At 41.8% G+C, this 17,481-nt stretch overlaps 1 protein-coding gene across 7 annotated transcripts in view; it reads left to right on the top strand.

Annotated features, from left to right (window-relative positions):
• The window catches only part of LOC127505170 (6-phosphofructo-2-kinase/fructose-2,6-bisphosphatase-like), a 128,088-nt gene that overhangs the window by 100,873 nt on the left and 9,734 nt on the right, over nucleotides 1-17,481 (top strand). For 3 of the 7 annotated variants that reach the window (XR_007927626.1, XM_051880549.1, XM_051880546.1), the window contains one exon: nucleotides 862-1,194. The exons of the other annotated variants lie outside the window; for them this stretch is intronic. Coding sequence is in view for 2 of the 3 variants with exons in the window: in XM_051880549.1 (XP_051736509.1) it covers nucleotides 862-921 (60 nt within the window). In the remaining variant the exon portion in view is untranslated. Of the gene's footprint in view, nucleotides 1-861; nucleotides 1,195-17,481 lie in introns of those variants that run through there. 7 annotated transcript variants of the gene reach the window in all.

Here is a 17,481-nt window from a genome sequence, read left to right as displayed (position 1 = left end):
ACCGAGGTCTGGAGTGGAACGCAGCATTAGCCTGCGACTCCAGAGACTGGCTGCATCCGAAATGGCATACTAAAATCAAAAACAACATACAAATAAACAAAAAACAGTGTGTGGCAAAAGAAGTATATCCGAATTAACAGTATTCATAAAGGAGTAAGCGAAAACTAACTGGAAGACCTACTATTTCCGGTGAGATTCTGAAGTGCGCATACAATGGACACTTTACTATCCCATGAGGTCAAAGGAGAGAATTTGTGAATGGCAGTGAAATTACTGACGCCATCTCCATCACTACTCTTTCCCTGTCTGTTACAGGAATAATCACCAATATTTTATTAATTCTATTTGTTAAATACCCAATTTGCAATGTAATTTTTCACACTTTTCACCTCTGCATTACAATTTTTTTACGTTTTCACTCCCACCCAAATAGCCTCTTTCCATCCATGTTCTTCTTTGCGTAGTTAATGTCATGCACGCTGTATTTTTGAAGGAACATGCGAGTTCACTTTCACTTTCTATATAATTACAGATGTTCATTTTATTTTAACACACTATTAGTGGTTAAAGTGTGTTCGTGACGTGTATATAAGATCAAATAAAAAAGCATCCTGGCATGACTGCCATACCAAAGACTTTATATATAGAAAGACGGTGCACTCTTATTATTATGAAAGGGAGAAAGTGTGTACATTAAATCTTTACTGAATGTACAGTATTTGTGTACATTCTTTGTTATTAGAGAAGTGCATGATTTCACAAACATTAACCATATATTTTATCTTCTATTTTTCAGAATTTCCTGTCTTTGTTTGAGATGTGAATTTGTGTTATACTGATCATCTTCTTTTGATATTTCAGAATGTGGATGTGGACAGAGATCCAGAGGATGCTTTACTGACCGTACCAGAACACAACTAGACAAGATCACAAGTTATCCTCTTAATGATTACATATGTTTTCCTTACTTGTAGGGCCTTCTGACCTTGGATGTAATTTTGTAAAAATTGTGAAGTAAAAGGTGGTATTCAGTGCAGTAGACAATATAACTCAGATCTTGTGTCAGGTATGGTATGAAATTACCCATGTGTTAATTTGATGAAAACATTAATTAATGAGAGGTGGCAACTCTTTTGGACAGTTATTTAAAATTATACAATGATATCATGAAAATAAAGGTGTCACGTGTTTGGACTTTCAGTTTGCATTTTGATTCGTTCCTGTGCTCCTTTGTTCAGTTTCCCACCAGTACTTTGTTTCCATGGTTACCTTTATCATTAGTTTAGTAGTTCATCATTAATCATCTCATTTCTGTTTATTATTTTACCTCTACTCTTCCCTGCACTCTATGTCCAGTCTCTGTTTTTGTTTAGATGTGTTTGCACTGTTAATTTGCCTGCCTTTGATTTGAATTAAAGCTTATTGAGTTTTTGATACCTGATTCCTCTGCCTTCTTGGGATATCCTGCATACATTGTTACAGAAGACTGGACCGAAAAACATGATCCTGGCTGAGGACCATCTTTGGGGCTTACGGCAGAATGGTAGGCCTTTGGTGAGGTATGTGATAGATAGATAGATAGATAGATAGATAGATAGATAGACAGACAGACAGACAGACAGACCTTTATTGTCCCCCAAGGGAAATTTGCTTTCACAGACTCTGTCAATACACAAAAATACAGACAATAACGACATTAGAAAAAAAAAAAAAAAACAGCGCATGCAAGAAGTGTTCGGATTACAGATTATTTAAAGCAGCAATGGCAGAAGGGACAAAGCTTTTACTGAAGCGTGCTCGCCTCCACCTTAAAGTTCTGTATCTGCGGCCTGAGGGCAGCAGAGAAATGTAAATATGGAGAGGGTGGTCCGAGTCTCTGCTGACTGTCCAAGCCATGCGTGTGACAGCTTTGCTGTTGAGAAGAGAGAGATCCGTAATGGGTAAACTGATAATTTTGGATGCTGTGCGTGTGACCTTAGTGAGCTTATTTCTATTGGTGATGGAGAGCATGTGGAAGTAACAAGGGGAACAGTAGAGGAGGATGGATTGGATGATGCTAGTGTACAACAGTAACAGAAGATGTGGAGTGACAGAAAGGGCATGGAGCTTGCGGAGAATGTGGAGTCTTTGTTGGGAACGTTTATATATATCTGTGATATGTTGTTCGAAGGTGAGTTTATTATCTAATGTGAGTCCAAGATATTTAAAATGATTGACACGTTCCACTGTTTTGTCATGTATGATGATGGGGGCCAAATCTAGAATATGTGAGTGGGTGTAAAAATTATAACACCTTGGTCTTGCCCACGTTCAGTTCCAGACTATTTTCGGAGCACCACTTAGTAAAGTGAATGACAGACTGATGGTAAGCCGTAATGGAGTTATTGTCTGTGAGTAAGGCCAAAATGGCAGTATCGTCTGAATATTTAAAATATGTGGTGACAGATGATGAGCTAGTACAATCGTTTGTATACAGGGTGTAGAGAAAGGGGCTGAGCACACACCCCTGGGGGGCTCCAGTGTTAGTGACTATAATTGAGGAGGTGACTGAGCCCACTCTAACGGCCTGTAGTCTATTACTGAGAAAGTTGTAAATCCAGTGGATGAGAAGTGGAGATAGGTTAAGAAATTGGAGCTTTTTAATCAGTTGATGCCTTTGTATTGTATTAAAAGCTGAGCTGAAATCGATGAACAGGATGGATGCAAAGGTGCCAGGTGATTCCAGATTTTGTAGAAGGGGATGGCGGAGACATGCCACGGCATCCTCTGTTCCCCGCCTGGCCCTGTAGGTGAACTGGTAGGGGTCCAGCAGAGGTCTGACTGCTGGAAGGATGGTGTAGAGAATTAGCTTTTCCATGCTTCATTATTATTGAAGTAAGTGCGACGGGTCGATAATGGTTTAGCTCGGATGGACGGGGCTTCTTGGGAACCGGAATGGTTTTCCAGATTGTAGGAATGTGTGCCCCCCTGAGGGAGTCCCAGTAGATGGTAAAAAGGATCTGGGACAGCTCCATAGCACACGATTTCAGCACCCTGGCCAGAATGCCATCTGGACCCGGTGCCTTGCCCACTTTACACCTGCTCAATTGCTGGCGTACATCCTCCACTGTAAATGGGGGCTCGGATGGAACAACTGGTGGCAGGGCACTGAGCAGCTCTTCACAGAGGGCAGAATGGTCATGTCTGTCAAAACGGGTATAAAAGGAATTCAGAGAGTCAGCAAAGGTAGCCGGGTCAGATGTTGCATAATGCCCTGTGCTAGATGCTTGACCAGTAAGAATCTTGATTTTCTGAAACGCTTGTTTAGTATTCATACTGCTGAATTCTTGCTTGATCTTGTCCTTGTATCTGAGTTTAGCTCTTGTTATGTCATTCTTAATTTAGTATATTGACAATGTTCCAGTCCCCCTGCTGGAAAGCCTTAAGTTTTTCTTTCATGCAACTTTTAATATGAGACGTGATCCAGGGTTGGGAATTTTTTTTTTTTTTTAAATGTTCTGGTAGGTATAGTAGATGAAATGCAGAATTTAATGTAATCCATGATAACTGAAACCTTATGCTCCAAGTCTCCCTAAAAAATCTCCCAGTCTGTACACGCTAGAGAACCTTGCAGCTTTGCCATGGCATCCTCCGACCAGATGGAGGCGCTATGTATGGTTGGCTTAGCACGTTTCAGCTCTGATCTGTAGTGTGGCAACAGAACGACAACATTGTGGTCGTAGTAGCCGAGTGGAGGCTGTGCCTGAGCGGTAAACACATCAGAAATGTTCCCATAACATAAATCCAAGGTGTTATGCCTCCTCGTATGAATATTCACATACTGGTGCAGCGATGGCATAACGCTGCCCAGTTTACAGTTGTTAAAAACCCCCAAAATAAACAGCGGGGCATCAGGATATTTAGCCATCATAGAGCTAGCATCCTTGGCTAATAGATCCGCTGCTATCCTGGTGTTAGCACTAGGGGGGATGTAAACACAGCTGATCACCACGCATGGGAATTCCCTCTGGAGATAATACGGCCGCAGAGACAGAGTCAATAGCTCTACATCAGGTGTACAGATTGAAAGGTGTTTTTTGATGTTAACACACCATCGCTTGTTAACGAAGATGCAGACACCACCACCCTTATTCTTTCCAGACTTGCGTGTCCTGTCAGCTTGTAGTATGGTAAAGTGATCGAGACTGACCTCTGAATCAGGGGTGGTCCCATCGAGCCAGGTTTCTGTCAGGGCGACGATACATGCATCTCTGAAGGTCCGCTCCAGACGGCATTTAGCATGCAGCAGATCCATTTTGTTCCTGAGAGAGTGAACATTAGCCAGCAGAATGAAAGGGAGAGGGGGTCTAAAAGGACGCCTCCTCAACCTGGTACGCACCCCACCTCTCCTACCCCATTTTCTTGGTCAAAGTTCTGGAGGTAGGTTGACTGTCGGCTTCTGGAGGCAAATAGAGGAAGAGCGGAGCTGGAGAAGCTAATGCCGGCTATAGGTAAGTGGTACAAAGCCGCTAATTCCTGAATGTAAGGCCCCGCAGTTGTTTAGAAACCACAGAAGTAACAATACAATCGCAGTAATCTAATCAAATCCAGCATTTTGCGTATCTCATTAAACAAAAAACAAAAACATGACAAACGAGATGACAAACAAGACGACAGAGCTGTGTCGTCACAGCATAGCATGCGCCGGAAATGTGGAGGAGTTCCTTGAGCTTTCCCATCAGGTGAGCTGGCCTGACGCTTCTCTCATAGTGTGTTTTCGTATGGGTCTGGATGAGGATACAATTCGTTATAGCGGACCTGCTTGTTATTTCTCTCTAGTTGAGTCAATTAATCTTATTCTCTATTTAAACGATTGTAATTATGAAGCTGAAGAAGTTAAAGAAAAGTATCTTCCTCATCCAGCCCCATCGAAGACACACATGGCCTCACCAGCTCACCCTACGCCGGTTTCCTCCACATACCCCTCCAATGTATCCATCCATTTCTGTCCTCCGGCACTTCCCCAAGTCCTCAGTCCAGTGATTAAGATGGCCACCATCCCAGAGCCTCGTCCCAAGATGGCCGCCACTCCTGAGCCTCGTCCCAAGATGGCCGCTGCCACGCCTGAGCCCTTGGTCAAGATGGCCGCCGCCACTCCTAAGCCCTCTGCCATTATGGCCACCACACTTGTGCCCTTAGGCATTTTGGTGGAGTATGAGTATGATGTCCTGGAGCCTAGAGCTGGTTCCAGCCCCTTGGTCTGCTCCAGTGTCTTCTCCAGCCCCTGAATCTGCTCCAGTGTCTTCGCTAGCCCCTGAATCTGCTCCAGTGTCTGCACCAGCCCCTGACCAGAGTCGAGTGATGGCTTCAGCCCCTGACCAGAGTCAAATGATGGCTCCAGCCCCTGACCAGTGTCCAGTGATGGTTCCAGTCGCAGAGTCCACTCCAGGCCCCGAGCACGCTCCAGAGTCCGCTCCGGCACCATGGGCCCTCTCCAGAGTCCGCTCCGGCTCACGGGCCCGCTCCAGAGTCCACTCCGGCCCACGGGCCCGCTCCAGAGTCCGCTCCAGCCCAGAAGCCTATAGCTCCTCCCAAGGAAATTTTATTAGGCGCGAGGACGCGCCTTCCGGGAGGGGGAGGTAATGTTATGTGTTTGGACTTTCAGTTTGCATTTTGATTCGTTCCTGTGCTACTTTGTTCAGTTTCCCGCCAGTACTTTGTTTCCGTGGTTACCTTCATCATTAGTTTAGTAGTATCAGCTGTTCATCATTAATCATCTTGTTTCTGCCTATTATTTAACCTCCACTCTTTACTGCACTCTTTGTCCAGTCTCTGTTGTGTTTAAATGTGTTTAAACTGTTAATTTGCCTGCCTTTGATTTGAATTAAAGCTTTTTTGATACCTGATTCCTCTGCCTTCTTGGGATATCCTGCATACATCGTTACAAAAGGTTTGTTTAAACTAAAAGACTAGAAAAGTAAAAGGTTAATTGAGGCAAACATTTAAGAGTCAAGAAGGTCTAATTGTGCAATGTTCCTGCTTCATGAGTCAAATGTCATCCGGTCCGGAGGCATCACAGCTGACCAGAACATTTCAGCTGTCAAACTGCAACTCACAGCGTTAAAATTAAAGGTGGAGTCAGTCTTTTTTTTTTTTTTTTTTTTGTGTGTGTTCCATGTGTTGTCGTCCATGGAAGCTACTCTGAAACTGTAGTTTGACAAGCTAGTTAAAATACAGGCAAGCTACCCTTCTGAAAAAGTAGTTTGTTACACTACAAGTTACTATCAAAAAGTATCTAGCTACACTGAAACTACTTGCGATAAAGCAGGATAATTTAAAAATGCTATAATTCACCTGTATGTGCTTTAAGCCTTTGATGCAGACAGCGTTTTAATATTATGTTTGCATAAATTACAGTGGATTCATGTGAAATATCAACCCCAACCTACATTTAATCATCAGACCTCTTCTCAGTGAACTGTAAAGCCGCAATATGCATGATGAAAAATAGATGGCGGAAATGCACATTTTTAGTTTGTGATAAGAAGATGCTGTGCTAAATCTGCACAAAAAAGAGCTAGTGACTCAGGGAAACCTGATTCATGTGTGCCTGTTATTGACGGCCATGACTACGGAAGCGGGATGATACAGGACAAGCATCTGGAAGAAGATGAATTTCCACCATACCCTGTAACTCCAAGAAAACCTCCACTTGCAAAAAACAACAACATTCATCAAAGTTAATGCTGGAAATCGTAACAACGCTGCTAATCTTATCAATACAAGAAGTGATACCTTGGAAACGATGGGGCAAACCGCCTATACAGAAATAAAAGAATTAAAAAGCAAAATGCTTTACATGGAGAAACAACTGGACAGGGGCGAACAAACAACCAGGATGTGTATGAGTCAGGTGATGGATTTAGAATGGTATGATAGGCGCTGAAACCTCTGGCTCCATGGACTGGCAGAGACAATTAAAGAGAATGTGTGAGAATATCCGCGTGTGCCAAGAAGTGCTACCACATGAAGCAGCGAAACTACCAGATGCTATAGATGTCGCTCACCGACTGGGAACCAAACGTGCTAATGAGACAGGCCCCGAGCAACAATTATTCGGTTCACTGCCAGGAGATTTAGACATGCAGTATGGAAGACGGCTAAAGGCAGCGAGTTTCTCCGGAATCAAGGCATGCACTTTAAGGAGGATCTGACGAAGGAGGACAGAGATTGCAGACAGAAGTTGTTGCCTCTGATCAAAAAAGCGTGCACTGATGGCAAATCAGCTTACTTTGTTGGAGGCCACGGATTTATTGAAAGAACTGAAGTTACGGGGTGAGAGGAGTAGACAAGGGACTACTTTTCAATACTTTCTCAAGATTCTCAGAATTCTGAGTTCCTATGTTGCGCTGAATCCCAATATGCTGCTGCAAACTCTTATAACTATGGACATTATGTAGTTAACACCAAAGTCCCTTTCAAAGAAAGTCTATTCACTCGGCGGCCTTATTTTCAACGCCTCCGGCCAGCTATTTCGGGCATCCAAGACCAAGTCCTATCTATTTGGGGAAATCCTGAAATCTCAAAAACTGCTTGGCAAACTCACAATTAAATAACATCCCATACGGAAATGTAATATACATACATATATGAAATATATCCACATATAAAGTGAAAACATATATGGACATATATCTGCCCATATATAAAACCTATTCGAAAACGGAACAAATTCATATATTGACATATAAAACTAGCCCATATAAATATATGTTTATGTATGTATAAAACAGTCTTTATATATATATATATATATATATGTGTATATATATATATATATATATGTTACATATATAATTATCAATATACATGACATATTTCTTTGTATAAATGTTCAATATACAAATTACACATATATGTATAGCATATTGCTTACATGTGACATATATATATGTCCCTAATATGTTTTTATATAGTCTTAGTATATATTTTACATTTAAAATGAAATATATATATATACACAATATATTTTTGATAAATGTATATGGAATATATAAATGGCATATATAAAAACATTGTGTCATATATTTTGAATAAATGTTATGTTGTTATAGTAGGTATATGAATATTTTGCATTAATGTAAAATAAACAAATGTAATAAACATGCTTTCATTAATTTCTTACACATTTTTAAATATAGGTCATGAATGTGTACTTACACACTTGCAATGCAATGCACATGGCATGCTTAAGCCTTAAATGTTAAACGGTGCAGTTAGCAAAAAAAAGAAGTAAAACAGTTAAAACATTAAAACTTTATTAAAACAGTTTTAATTTAAAGAGAAAAATGTTTAAGTTGTGCAAAATTAGAAAACTAATGAACACACAACAAAACATAAGCCCAGAACAGGAAAATCCACCAACAGGTATATGATGCAGACTGTTCATTTTTAAAGTTTGTAGAGTCTTTTTGAATGTCCGCAGCTCAGTGACCTTTTGATTAATAGCGACCCTTATGCCAAGTTTACACTGCAGGATTTTAAGCCCGATTTGCAAGTTAACGAGCTCGCCGACAGGTCAGGCTGTGATCGGGGGAAAATCAGCGGGTGATCGGCGCTCGCCAATCTTTATGTATGAACTACCCAACGATGCATCAAAGAGGCTCGCTGATGCGTTGCCGACACCTCGCAGACGCCAGACAAATATCTAGCATGCTAAATATCTGGAGCTGTCGGCCGACTCGATATCCTGTGGTGTCATGTGTCGTGACGCAACAGCCAATGAAATATACACTGATGTCTATGGAAGCAGCAATAACAATTCATTCAAATATAATTTGCTGACGTTTATTCATATCAGATATACATTGTGTAAGTAACTATAAATCTCACTCACTCTAGTTCACCGGCCACATGTATTTTGGGACAAATGGATGAATTCACATTACATATTAAGATCAAGGTCATTACATAGGTTTTTAATTGACAAAACACTCACTTGCACATATTTGAGAATCGGAATATCAGATAGTGGATGACATGGTGAGAAAAGCAATACATCTGTCATACAGTGTGGCCGACTAGCACTTGTGTGTCACTTGACAAGCATGGCGCGTCGTCATGGAAACAATAAAGGGAAAGTTCTAAAATAACAGTTGCCTTAACTATGGGAGGTCAGCCAGTATGTTTTAAACTTATGTGTAAAAAGGTTATTTTAATTTTAATTAAACTGAATTCAAAATTTAATCTAATTTCCTCCCAACATCTATTTTCAAATAAAGTCGTTGAGTGACAGTTGTCGTCAGCTCGTGTAGTGTGAAACCTCCTGTTGTGGATCATTTACATAGTGTCACGTAGTGTGAACACCACAACGACTTCAAAACTCCACAGCAAGTCATGTAGTCTGAACAGCACAGCGATCTGCCGACGTTTAAAATCCTGTAGTGTAAACTTGGCTTTAGTTGGCCCCTGGTGGTTCCAGGAGATTTCTGGATCACTGCATCTGTAAAAAAGACAAAGAAATGTCTTAGTTTTAAAACATTTATCTAAGGACATCCAAATTATAATCCTAAAACACATTAAATTAACACGGGCATACTTCGTTAGGTAGATAAACTGAATGTTACTAAAATTTAGGCATTTTTCAGAACCAGGTGTAAGTGTTACCACACTGATACACCAAGATTACACTGATAAATTCTCATGGTTTTACTGTCACATTTGGTTTAACACAGTTTTAAAAAATGAGCCCAATTAACAAAGTAATATACATACTCATTATTGCATCAATTTTTGTTCTGTCCAAGGCCTCTTTTGTTTCCCCAGGGCTTGCTTTTTTAGACTTGTCTCCTAAGAAAGAGCAACATGACTGAGTTTAGAATGAAATCAGAATTAACTCCTATCTAACTACTCAACCATAAATTAAATTTTTTAACCTAATTCTTGGACAGCCTGCTTCAGTAAAATGGGGATAATGTAAACAATACAACTCAAATTATTTATGAAGCTTCATATTTCAATGTAAATGTGTGTACATATATCTGTAAATATGCCAGAATTACTATAATAGGACAGTTTTATTTTTTGATTTTGACCCCTTATCCAAAGACTTTAGATATGTTCAATCTACATAATTACCAAAAAATAATAATAATTATACAGACACATGCACACACTATGACCAGTTACATACCTCTGAGATTGCTCTTTAGCAAAAGTGTATTAATTTCAAATACTCCAAGAAGAAGCATCCATGCCATGGCAGTGGGGCTGTTTGCATGACCACAACACAAACTCCTGAGGCGGTCTGGCAGAAGCGGGATATTTAACTTCATAACTTGTTAAATATGGATATATTTTTTTACACAAATGCATTGTTTCACTTCAGAAGTCCTTTATTAACCCTCCAGACACTTGTACACACAGACTGCTTGTACTTGGCTGTGAAAAATGACCTTATCCTGTCAAGATCTAGGGAAAATTGTATTAGTTACTCCTAACTTTGGATGATTCATTTTAAGTATTTAATTTCAAAATTTAGCAATTAATTTACAAAGTTATAAGTAATAATGATTTTGTTTTATTTTGTCTTTAAGCAACAACTTTATAGTGGGCAGCTAATTTTTTAACATTTGCAATGCAGATGCTAGCTTTAGGTCTCAGGAAAAAAAGCAACAACCTTGTAACCTTTTTGGGGCTAGATGGTCCATCATTACTGGTCTCCTCTTCAACAAACTTAGGGTTTGGCCTGCATTTTATTTTGCTCAGAAGTTTTGGACTGGACTGATGTTGTGTCCTCGTTGGTTTTTCTAGGGTGGACTGTCTCTGTGGGGAAAAAGGGGGAATACAAATGGTAGAATCTAAAGCAAACGTTACAGCTAGGGCTATGACAATGACAACAACATAGGCTGACCATATTTTTTAAACATTTACCCCTGGTTTCACAGACAAAGGCTTAAGCTAGTCCTAGACTAAAATGCATGTTTGAGCTGTTTTAACTGAAAGAAACTTGGACTGATATATCTTAAAATATGTCTGAGACATTGTTCGGTCTCAAGATGCGCACAAGTAATATTTTTTTTCTAGTGTACGTTTATAAAAGTTACTTAAATATTCTAATTGAACTAAGGCCTAACCCTGGTGTTGTGTTCATAGTTAACCACAAGGTGGCAGTGGAATGTTGAAGTGTTGAAGTGCTGCTTGGAAAAGAGAACGAGAGGTGATATGTTCTAGAAAGACAAGTTTGGCATGTGTTAAATAAAAGAGCATCGAAGGAACCACTCCGGTCTGGTGTTTAATACTTCAATACACAACAATTGGCGACGATGGTTTCCGTGCCTACGCCTGCATCTTTTCTGCCATGCAGTGGAGAGCCTGCGATTCCTTTTGCTACCTGGCGAAAAATGTTCGAAAATTACTTGCTTGCTATTAATGCTACAGGAGACTCATGGCCGGATGCCAGGAAACGTGCTATTCTACTACACAGTTTAGGGACTGAAGGCCAGAGGCTGTTTTACACGTTTCCTAATACTGGAACTACATTTTGCAATGTCAGCGTTGGAGGATAATTTTGTCCCAAAGGTGAATGTTGTGGTCGCTCGACATCGCTTCCGCCAGCGTTCTCAACGCGCTGATGAGACCATTTCACAGTTCCTGTCTGCTTTGCGGGACTTATCTTCATCATGTGCTTATGGTGACATGGAAAGTGAAATGCTGCGCGATCAGCTGGTCGAACGATCGTATGCTCCAGCAGTGCGAGACAGACTCCTGCTTGAACCATCATTGACACTTGACACCGCTATTGTTATTGCATGTCAGGTGGAACAAGCGCTCTCTAATTCGGACGTGCTCACGGCACAAAGTGCAGTTCAGGCCGTAGCTTCTAAACCCTTTCATCGGAAGAAGCGTGATGCACATTCTAACGGAGCAAAATCTGTGGCTGATACTACACGGCGCGCGAATCGCGCGTGTTACCGTTGCGGAGCTACAAATCACCTCGCTAATGCTGCCAATTGCCCAGCCGCTCGAGCCAAATGCCGTACTTGTGGTAAGACCGGACATTTTTCTAAAGTTTGCCGTTCTTCTAAGGACGTTAGGGAAGTGGTCCCGGACGTGGTTGTTCTTTTGACTGATACTGTAAATACCTCTGCAGACAAACTTTTGTGCAATGTTCATGTTACAACGGCAAATGGTGCTTCTATTGAGACTGAATTAGTCGTGGACACAGGCTCTTCAGTGTCAATCCTGCCTGTGGCTGTGTACAAACGACACTTTTCGGATTGTTCACTTACTGCTCCCAAAGTGAAACTGGTTACGTACATGAAAGAGGATATCCCCGTACTAGGATGTTTACATGCGGACGTTTCACTGAATGAAAAGGTAACCACCGCTTGTTTTTACGTTGTGAAAGGTGGCTCTGCTTTGATGGGCATGGACCTAATTCGAGCCTTGAACTGTTCTTTTCACTTTGGTACTGTTACTGCCCCTAACGACCTACTTGCACTCGTTGGTGAAACTATTTCTGCTCCAGATACTTCTGTGGGGTGCGTGAAAGGCTTTGTTCATAAGCCTGCAGTCAAACCTGATGCTACTCCAGTTCGACAGAAGCTTCGTCGACTTCCATTCTCCGTTCGACAAGCTGTTTCTGCAGAACTGGACTCATTACTGCAAAATGGCATAATTGAGAAAATAGATTCTTCCCCATGGATTTCGCCTATTGTTGTCACCACGAAGAAAGGAGGTAAAATACGTCTCTGTGTTGATCTGCGTGAGCCAAATAAGGCCCTGATTGTTGACAGCCACCCTCTGCCGCATATGGACGAACTGTTGAGTGACTTAAGAGGCACATCAGTGTTCACTACAATTGACTTAGCGGCTGCTTACCATCAGCTTACCTTACACGAGGAGTGCCAGAACATCACCGCGTTTATTACGCATGATGGTCTCTTCAGGTACTGCCGGGTTCCATATGGCCTTGCTTCCGCGCCATCTGCGTTTCAAAAAATGATGGAAACTGTCCTGAAAGGCATACGTGGGGTGAGGAACTACCTGGATGATATTATAGTATACGGTGCCACCCAGGAAAGTCATGATGCGACGCTGCGCTCAGTCATGCAGCGCTTGTCCGACGCAGGACTACAACTGAACTGGGACAAGTGTACGTTCAGCCAGTCATCCTTAAAATTCCTTGGACATGTCATTTCCAAACATGGAATTTTCCCAGATGAGGAACACAAGTCCGCGATCATTGAGGCTCCTGCGCCACACGATGTTGCTTCCTTGCGCTCATTTCTGGGACTGATTTCATGGTACAGCAAGTTCTTGCCGAACTTCGCTTCTGTTGCTGAGCCGTTGCGTGCGCTACTTAGAGATGCGTCAACTTCTAAATTTGAATGGACTGTGTCTGCTGAACGCAGCTTCAAAGAGCTGAAAGAACTGCTTTCTGGAAGTCAGGTGCTTGCGTTGTTTGACCCTTCCCTCCCCACTATAGTGTCGACTGACGCTTCTGACTATGGATTGGGGGGGGTTTTGACACAAATACACCCAGACCGTGTAGAGAGAACTGTAGTGTTTGCTTCTAGAACCCTTACTGCTGCCGAAAGGAAATATTCTACGGTCGAGAAGGAGGCGTTGGCTTGTGTCTGGGCCGTAGAAAAATGGCGGCCGTATTTGTGGGGTCGACACTTTACGCTCAGAACTGATCATTGTGCGCTCACTACACTATTGGCAACCAAAGGCATTGGCCGGGCCGGTATGCGGGTCGCCCGGTGGTCGGCACGCTTGCTTTGCTACACATATGACGTCATCTACCGACCTGGACGTCTTAATTGTGCTGCAGATTGTCTATCCAGGCTGCCATTACCGACAGGAAACGATAGTGCTGCTGTGGAACCAGAGATGGTTGCTTTCGTTACTGGACTGCCTACATTGTCTGTCGAGGATTTCATGGCTACTTCGGAAGCTTGTCCTGAGTTAACCCAGCTGCGCTTGCGAATCGGGCAGGGCTGGCCGAAAAAATGCTGTGACCTGGATCCTGTTCTGGTGCCCTTCTTTCGCATTCGTGATGAACTGTGTGTGGATGGTGTGCTAGTGAGGAGAGGTGAACATCGTGTTCTTGTTCCTTCTACATTGCGCTCTAAGATGATAAGCCTAGCACATGAGACACACCAAGGAATTGTCCAGACGAAACAGAGGCTGCGTGAATTATTCTGGTGGCCTCAGATGGATGCTCAAGTACAGTCGGCTGTCTCTTCCTGCTTAACGTGCCAATTGAATGACAAATCGGCTAAAACAGCACCGGCTCCGCTTCAGCCTGTCAGCCTGCCATCTGGACCATGGCAGAAACTAGCGATCGATATCGTTGGACCTTTTGAGAGAGGACCTTCTGATTGTCGTTTTGCCATTTGTCTGGTGGATTACTATAGTAAGTGGCCTGAGGTAGCATTTTCTCAGAATGTCACTGCTGAGGTGGTCACATCATTCCTCCAATCAGTTTTCAGTAGAGAGGGAAATCCACAGTGTGTTGTGACTGATAACGGGCCTCAATTCCTCTCCAGTGTGTTTGCAGCATTCTTAAAGGAGAGAGGAATAAGTCACATGCGTAGTACGGTCTATTTTCCACAATGCAATGGGGCTGTGGAGAGGTGGAACAGAGTCCTGAAAGAATGCATCCTCTCTGCGGAACAGATGGGGAAACCATGGAAACATGCAGTGACTGAGTTCTTGCAAAGCTACAGAGCTACCCCTCACAGTACTACAGCCGTTTCACCTTCTGAGCTTCTCCATCATCGCAAAATGCGTACAAAGCTGAATGTTTTTCCTGTTGGCCCCAAAAGCGATAAATGTGCTAGAGTGAAAGAGACTGTGAGTAACAAACAGTGCAAGAGTAAAGAGTACACTGACAAAAGACGTGGTGCCAAGTACCACACTTTCAAACCAGGAGACCAGGTGAGAGTGAAACAACCTGGGCATGTGAAGAAGGGTGTTTCTCAGTTCTCACCACCACTGAACATTGAGCAACAAATCGGAAAGAGTACTTTCGTTCTGAGTGACAAAAAGAAATGGAATGTATCGAAACTAGCTCGCTTTACAGCCCCTGTTACCACACAGAATGAGAACTTGCAAGCACCAGTGACATTTAATCTCAGGAAAAGTAGTAGAGTGCGTAGAATGCCAACGTGGTTGAAGGAATATGATTTAAAGTGAAGTGAAGTGAAGTGAAGTTGTACATGCATGAAAGAAAAAAAAAAGTAAAGAAAACATGCATCTTTGTTTTGGTTATGTCGTGAGCTTGTGAACAGTTGTAATTGCTTAAATACTTAAAACTGTGCATTAGAAAGAGTAAAACAAGGTCAGTTACATTGGTTAAGTTGTTGTGAGTTATTAACAAGTACACAGTAATTTTACGTGATTTTGTTACCTTACAAGAGTAACTTTGTTTTGAATACTAATCTGTGATATGAAGAATCTTTCAAGTAAGAGGGGAAATGTTGTGTTCATAGTTAACCACAAGGTGGCAGTGGAATGTTGAAGTGTTGAAGTGCTGCTTGGAAAAGAGAACGAGAGGTGATATGTTCTAGAAAGACAAGTTTGGCATGTGTTAAATAAAAGAGCATCGAAGGAACCACTCCGGTCTGGTGTTTAATACTTCAATACACAACACCTGGCTTAGGCCTGTCTGTGAAACCGGGCCATAGTGTAGTACACAGTCATGAACTTTTTTTTTCTCCACTACATGTGTCTGACAGCTAAAATATTACTTTTTAAAGATATTATTCTCACATAAACATTTAAAGATCGTAGAATTATGCACTGCAGTGTAATAATCTACTCGGAGTTAACGTTAGCTGTTAAACATGAGCATGCAACGCACACAATTATGCAGTAATAAGAGTAATTACGCAATAGTTAAACACGGTGAATTTCTGCTCAATTATCCGATCTGTACTAGCTTCAATCTGGGCTGCGTTTCTACCCTGATCAGTAGCTTGGTAGGCTATATAAATGGCTCATGCAGTTTAGCGATCATTTAAAATGTATTCTCCGTGCAATATCAATGTGTGAATTATAATAAAAATTCAGAAATTACCTGCAACTTTATGCACCGTTGCCTCGTACAAATGCCATCTGCCTTTAGGTTTTTTCTTCAGTCCACCTCTCCACTCGGTTAAATATACAGATCTGTCATCCAGTCCGTCCAAGAAATCATCATTATCTAAGTTTTTTATGTGTGATGTTGGAACAATGCTCCAACTTTCATTATCCGTTTCTTGTTTCCACTCGACAAGGGCGAACATGTTCATCCGTTGGTCTCTTTCTATCCTTAATGCGCATAATTTGGCAGTCTTTTGATTACGTTTGAATTTTGGCGCGCGCAATGACGTAACACTGGGGTGTAGCATCCTAAATGCAAGGCCTGAAATGCAGACTGAAAGTTTCTATCAATTTTTTGTTTGTTTGTTTTTAGGGCCTGAGCACCAAAGTGCGAGGACCCTATTGGATTTCCTCCGTTTATTATTATTATTAGGGCCCGAGCACCGATGGTGTGAGGACCCTATTGGAATTGCTCCGTTTATTAGGGCCCAAGCCACTAAGGCGCAGGGCCCTATTGTTTTTCTAAGGATTATTAGGGCCCAAGCCACTAATGGCGCGGGGCCCTCTTGATCCCCTAAGGATTATTATTAGGGCCCGAGCACTGATGGTGTGAGGACCCTATTGGAATTGCTCCGTTTATTATTATTCCGCTTCTTCGTCTTCTTCTTCTCCCAAATGAATCAGGGAATTTTTGAGGGCCTAAACATGCTCGAAAACTCATGAAACTTTGCACACGCATCAGAAGTGGTGAAAATTTACGTCTGTTATGGGTCTCAGAATTAGGTGTGGCAAAATGGCTCGATAGCGCCACCTACAAAATTTCAACAAAGTGCCCCTCGCACCACGTTTCACGTACAGGTATGAAATTCGTTAAACATATGTAACAGCCCAATCCCTACAAAAAAGTCTCCTGGTGCAAAATCTGAAAACCAACAGGAAGTGAGATATTTTGGATTTTGTCTGCAAAATGTTTGCACTTTTTGCCATTTCCAGACATTGTACTTTAACGAACTCCTCCTAGAGCTTTAATCAGATCAATGTCATATTTAGTCAGTCTAATCTAAAGGCCTTTGCGATGTTATATTGCGAAGATCTAGAGTTTTCACTGAAGGGTGTGTCTGTGGCGGCCTGACAAAGTTCAATGTTTCGCCATAAAACAGGAAGTTGTTTTAACTCGGGTATACAATGTCCGATCTGCCCCAAACTTCACATTCTTTTATTAGAGTCCTGGCCTGAAGACATCTACATGACAATATTCAGTTACAGTCATAGCGCCACCTGCGGGCAACAGGAAATGACATGTTTTACACTGTGATTAACTCCTCATAGAGATTTAACCAGAACCACATCATATATGGTTAGTCTAATCTTAATACCTTACCAATGTTAAATTTCAAAGATCTTGCATTT

The sequence above is a fragment of the Ctenopharyngodon idella genome, chromosome 22, assembly GCF_019924925.1.
Source record: "Ctenopharyngodon idella isolate HZGC_01 chromosome 22, HZGC01, whole genome shotgun sequence".
NCBI classification, from domain to species: Eukaryota; Metazoa; Chordata; class Actinopteri; order Cypriniformes; family Xenocyprididae; genus Ctenopharyngodon; species Ctenopharyngodon idella.
Note: the sequence above shows the minus strand (reverse complement) of the source record. Positions and strands in the feature narration are given on the sequence as shown.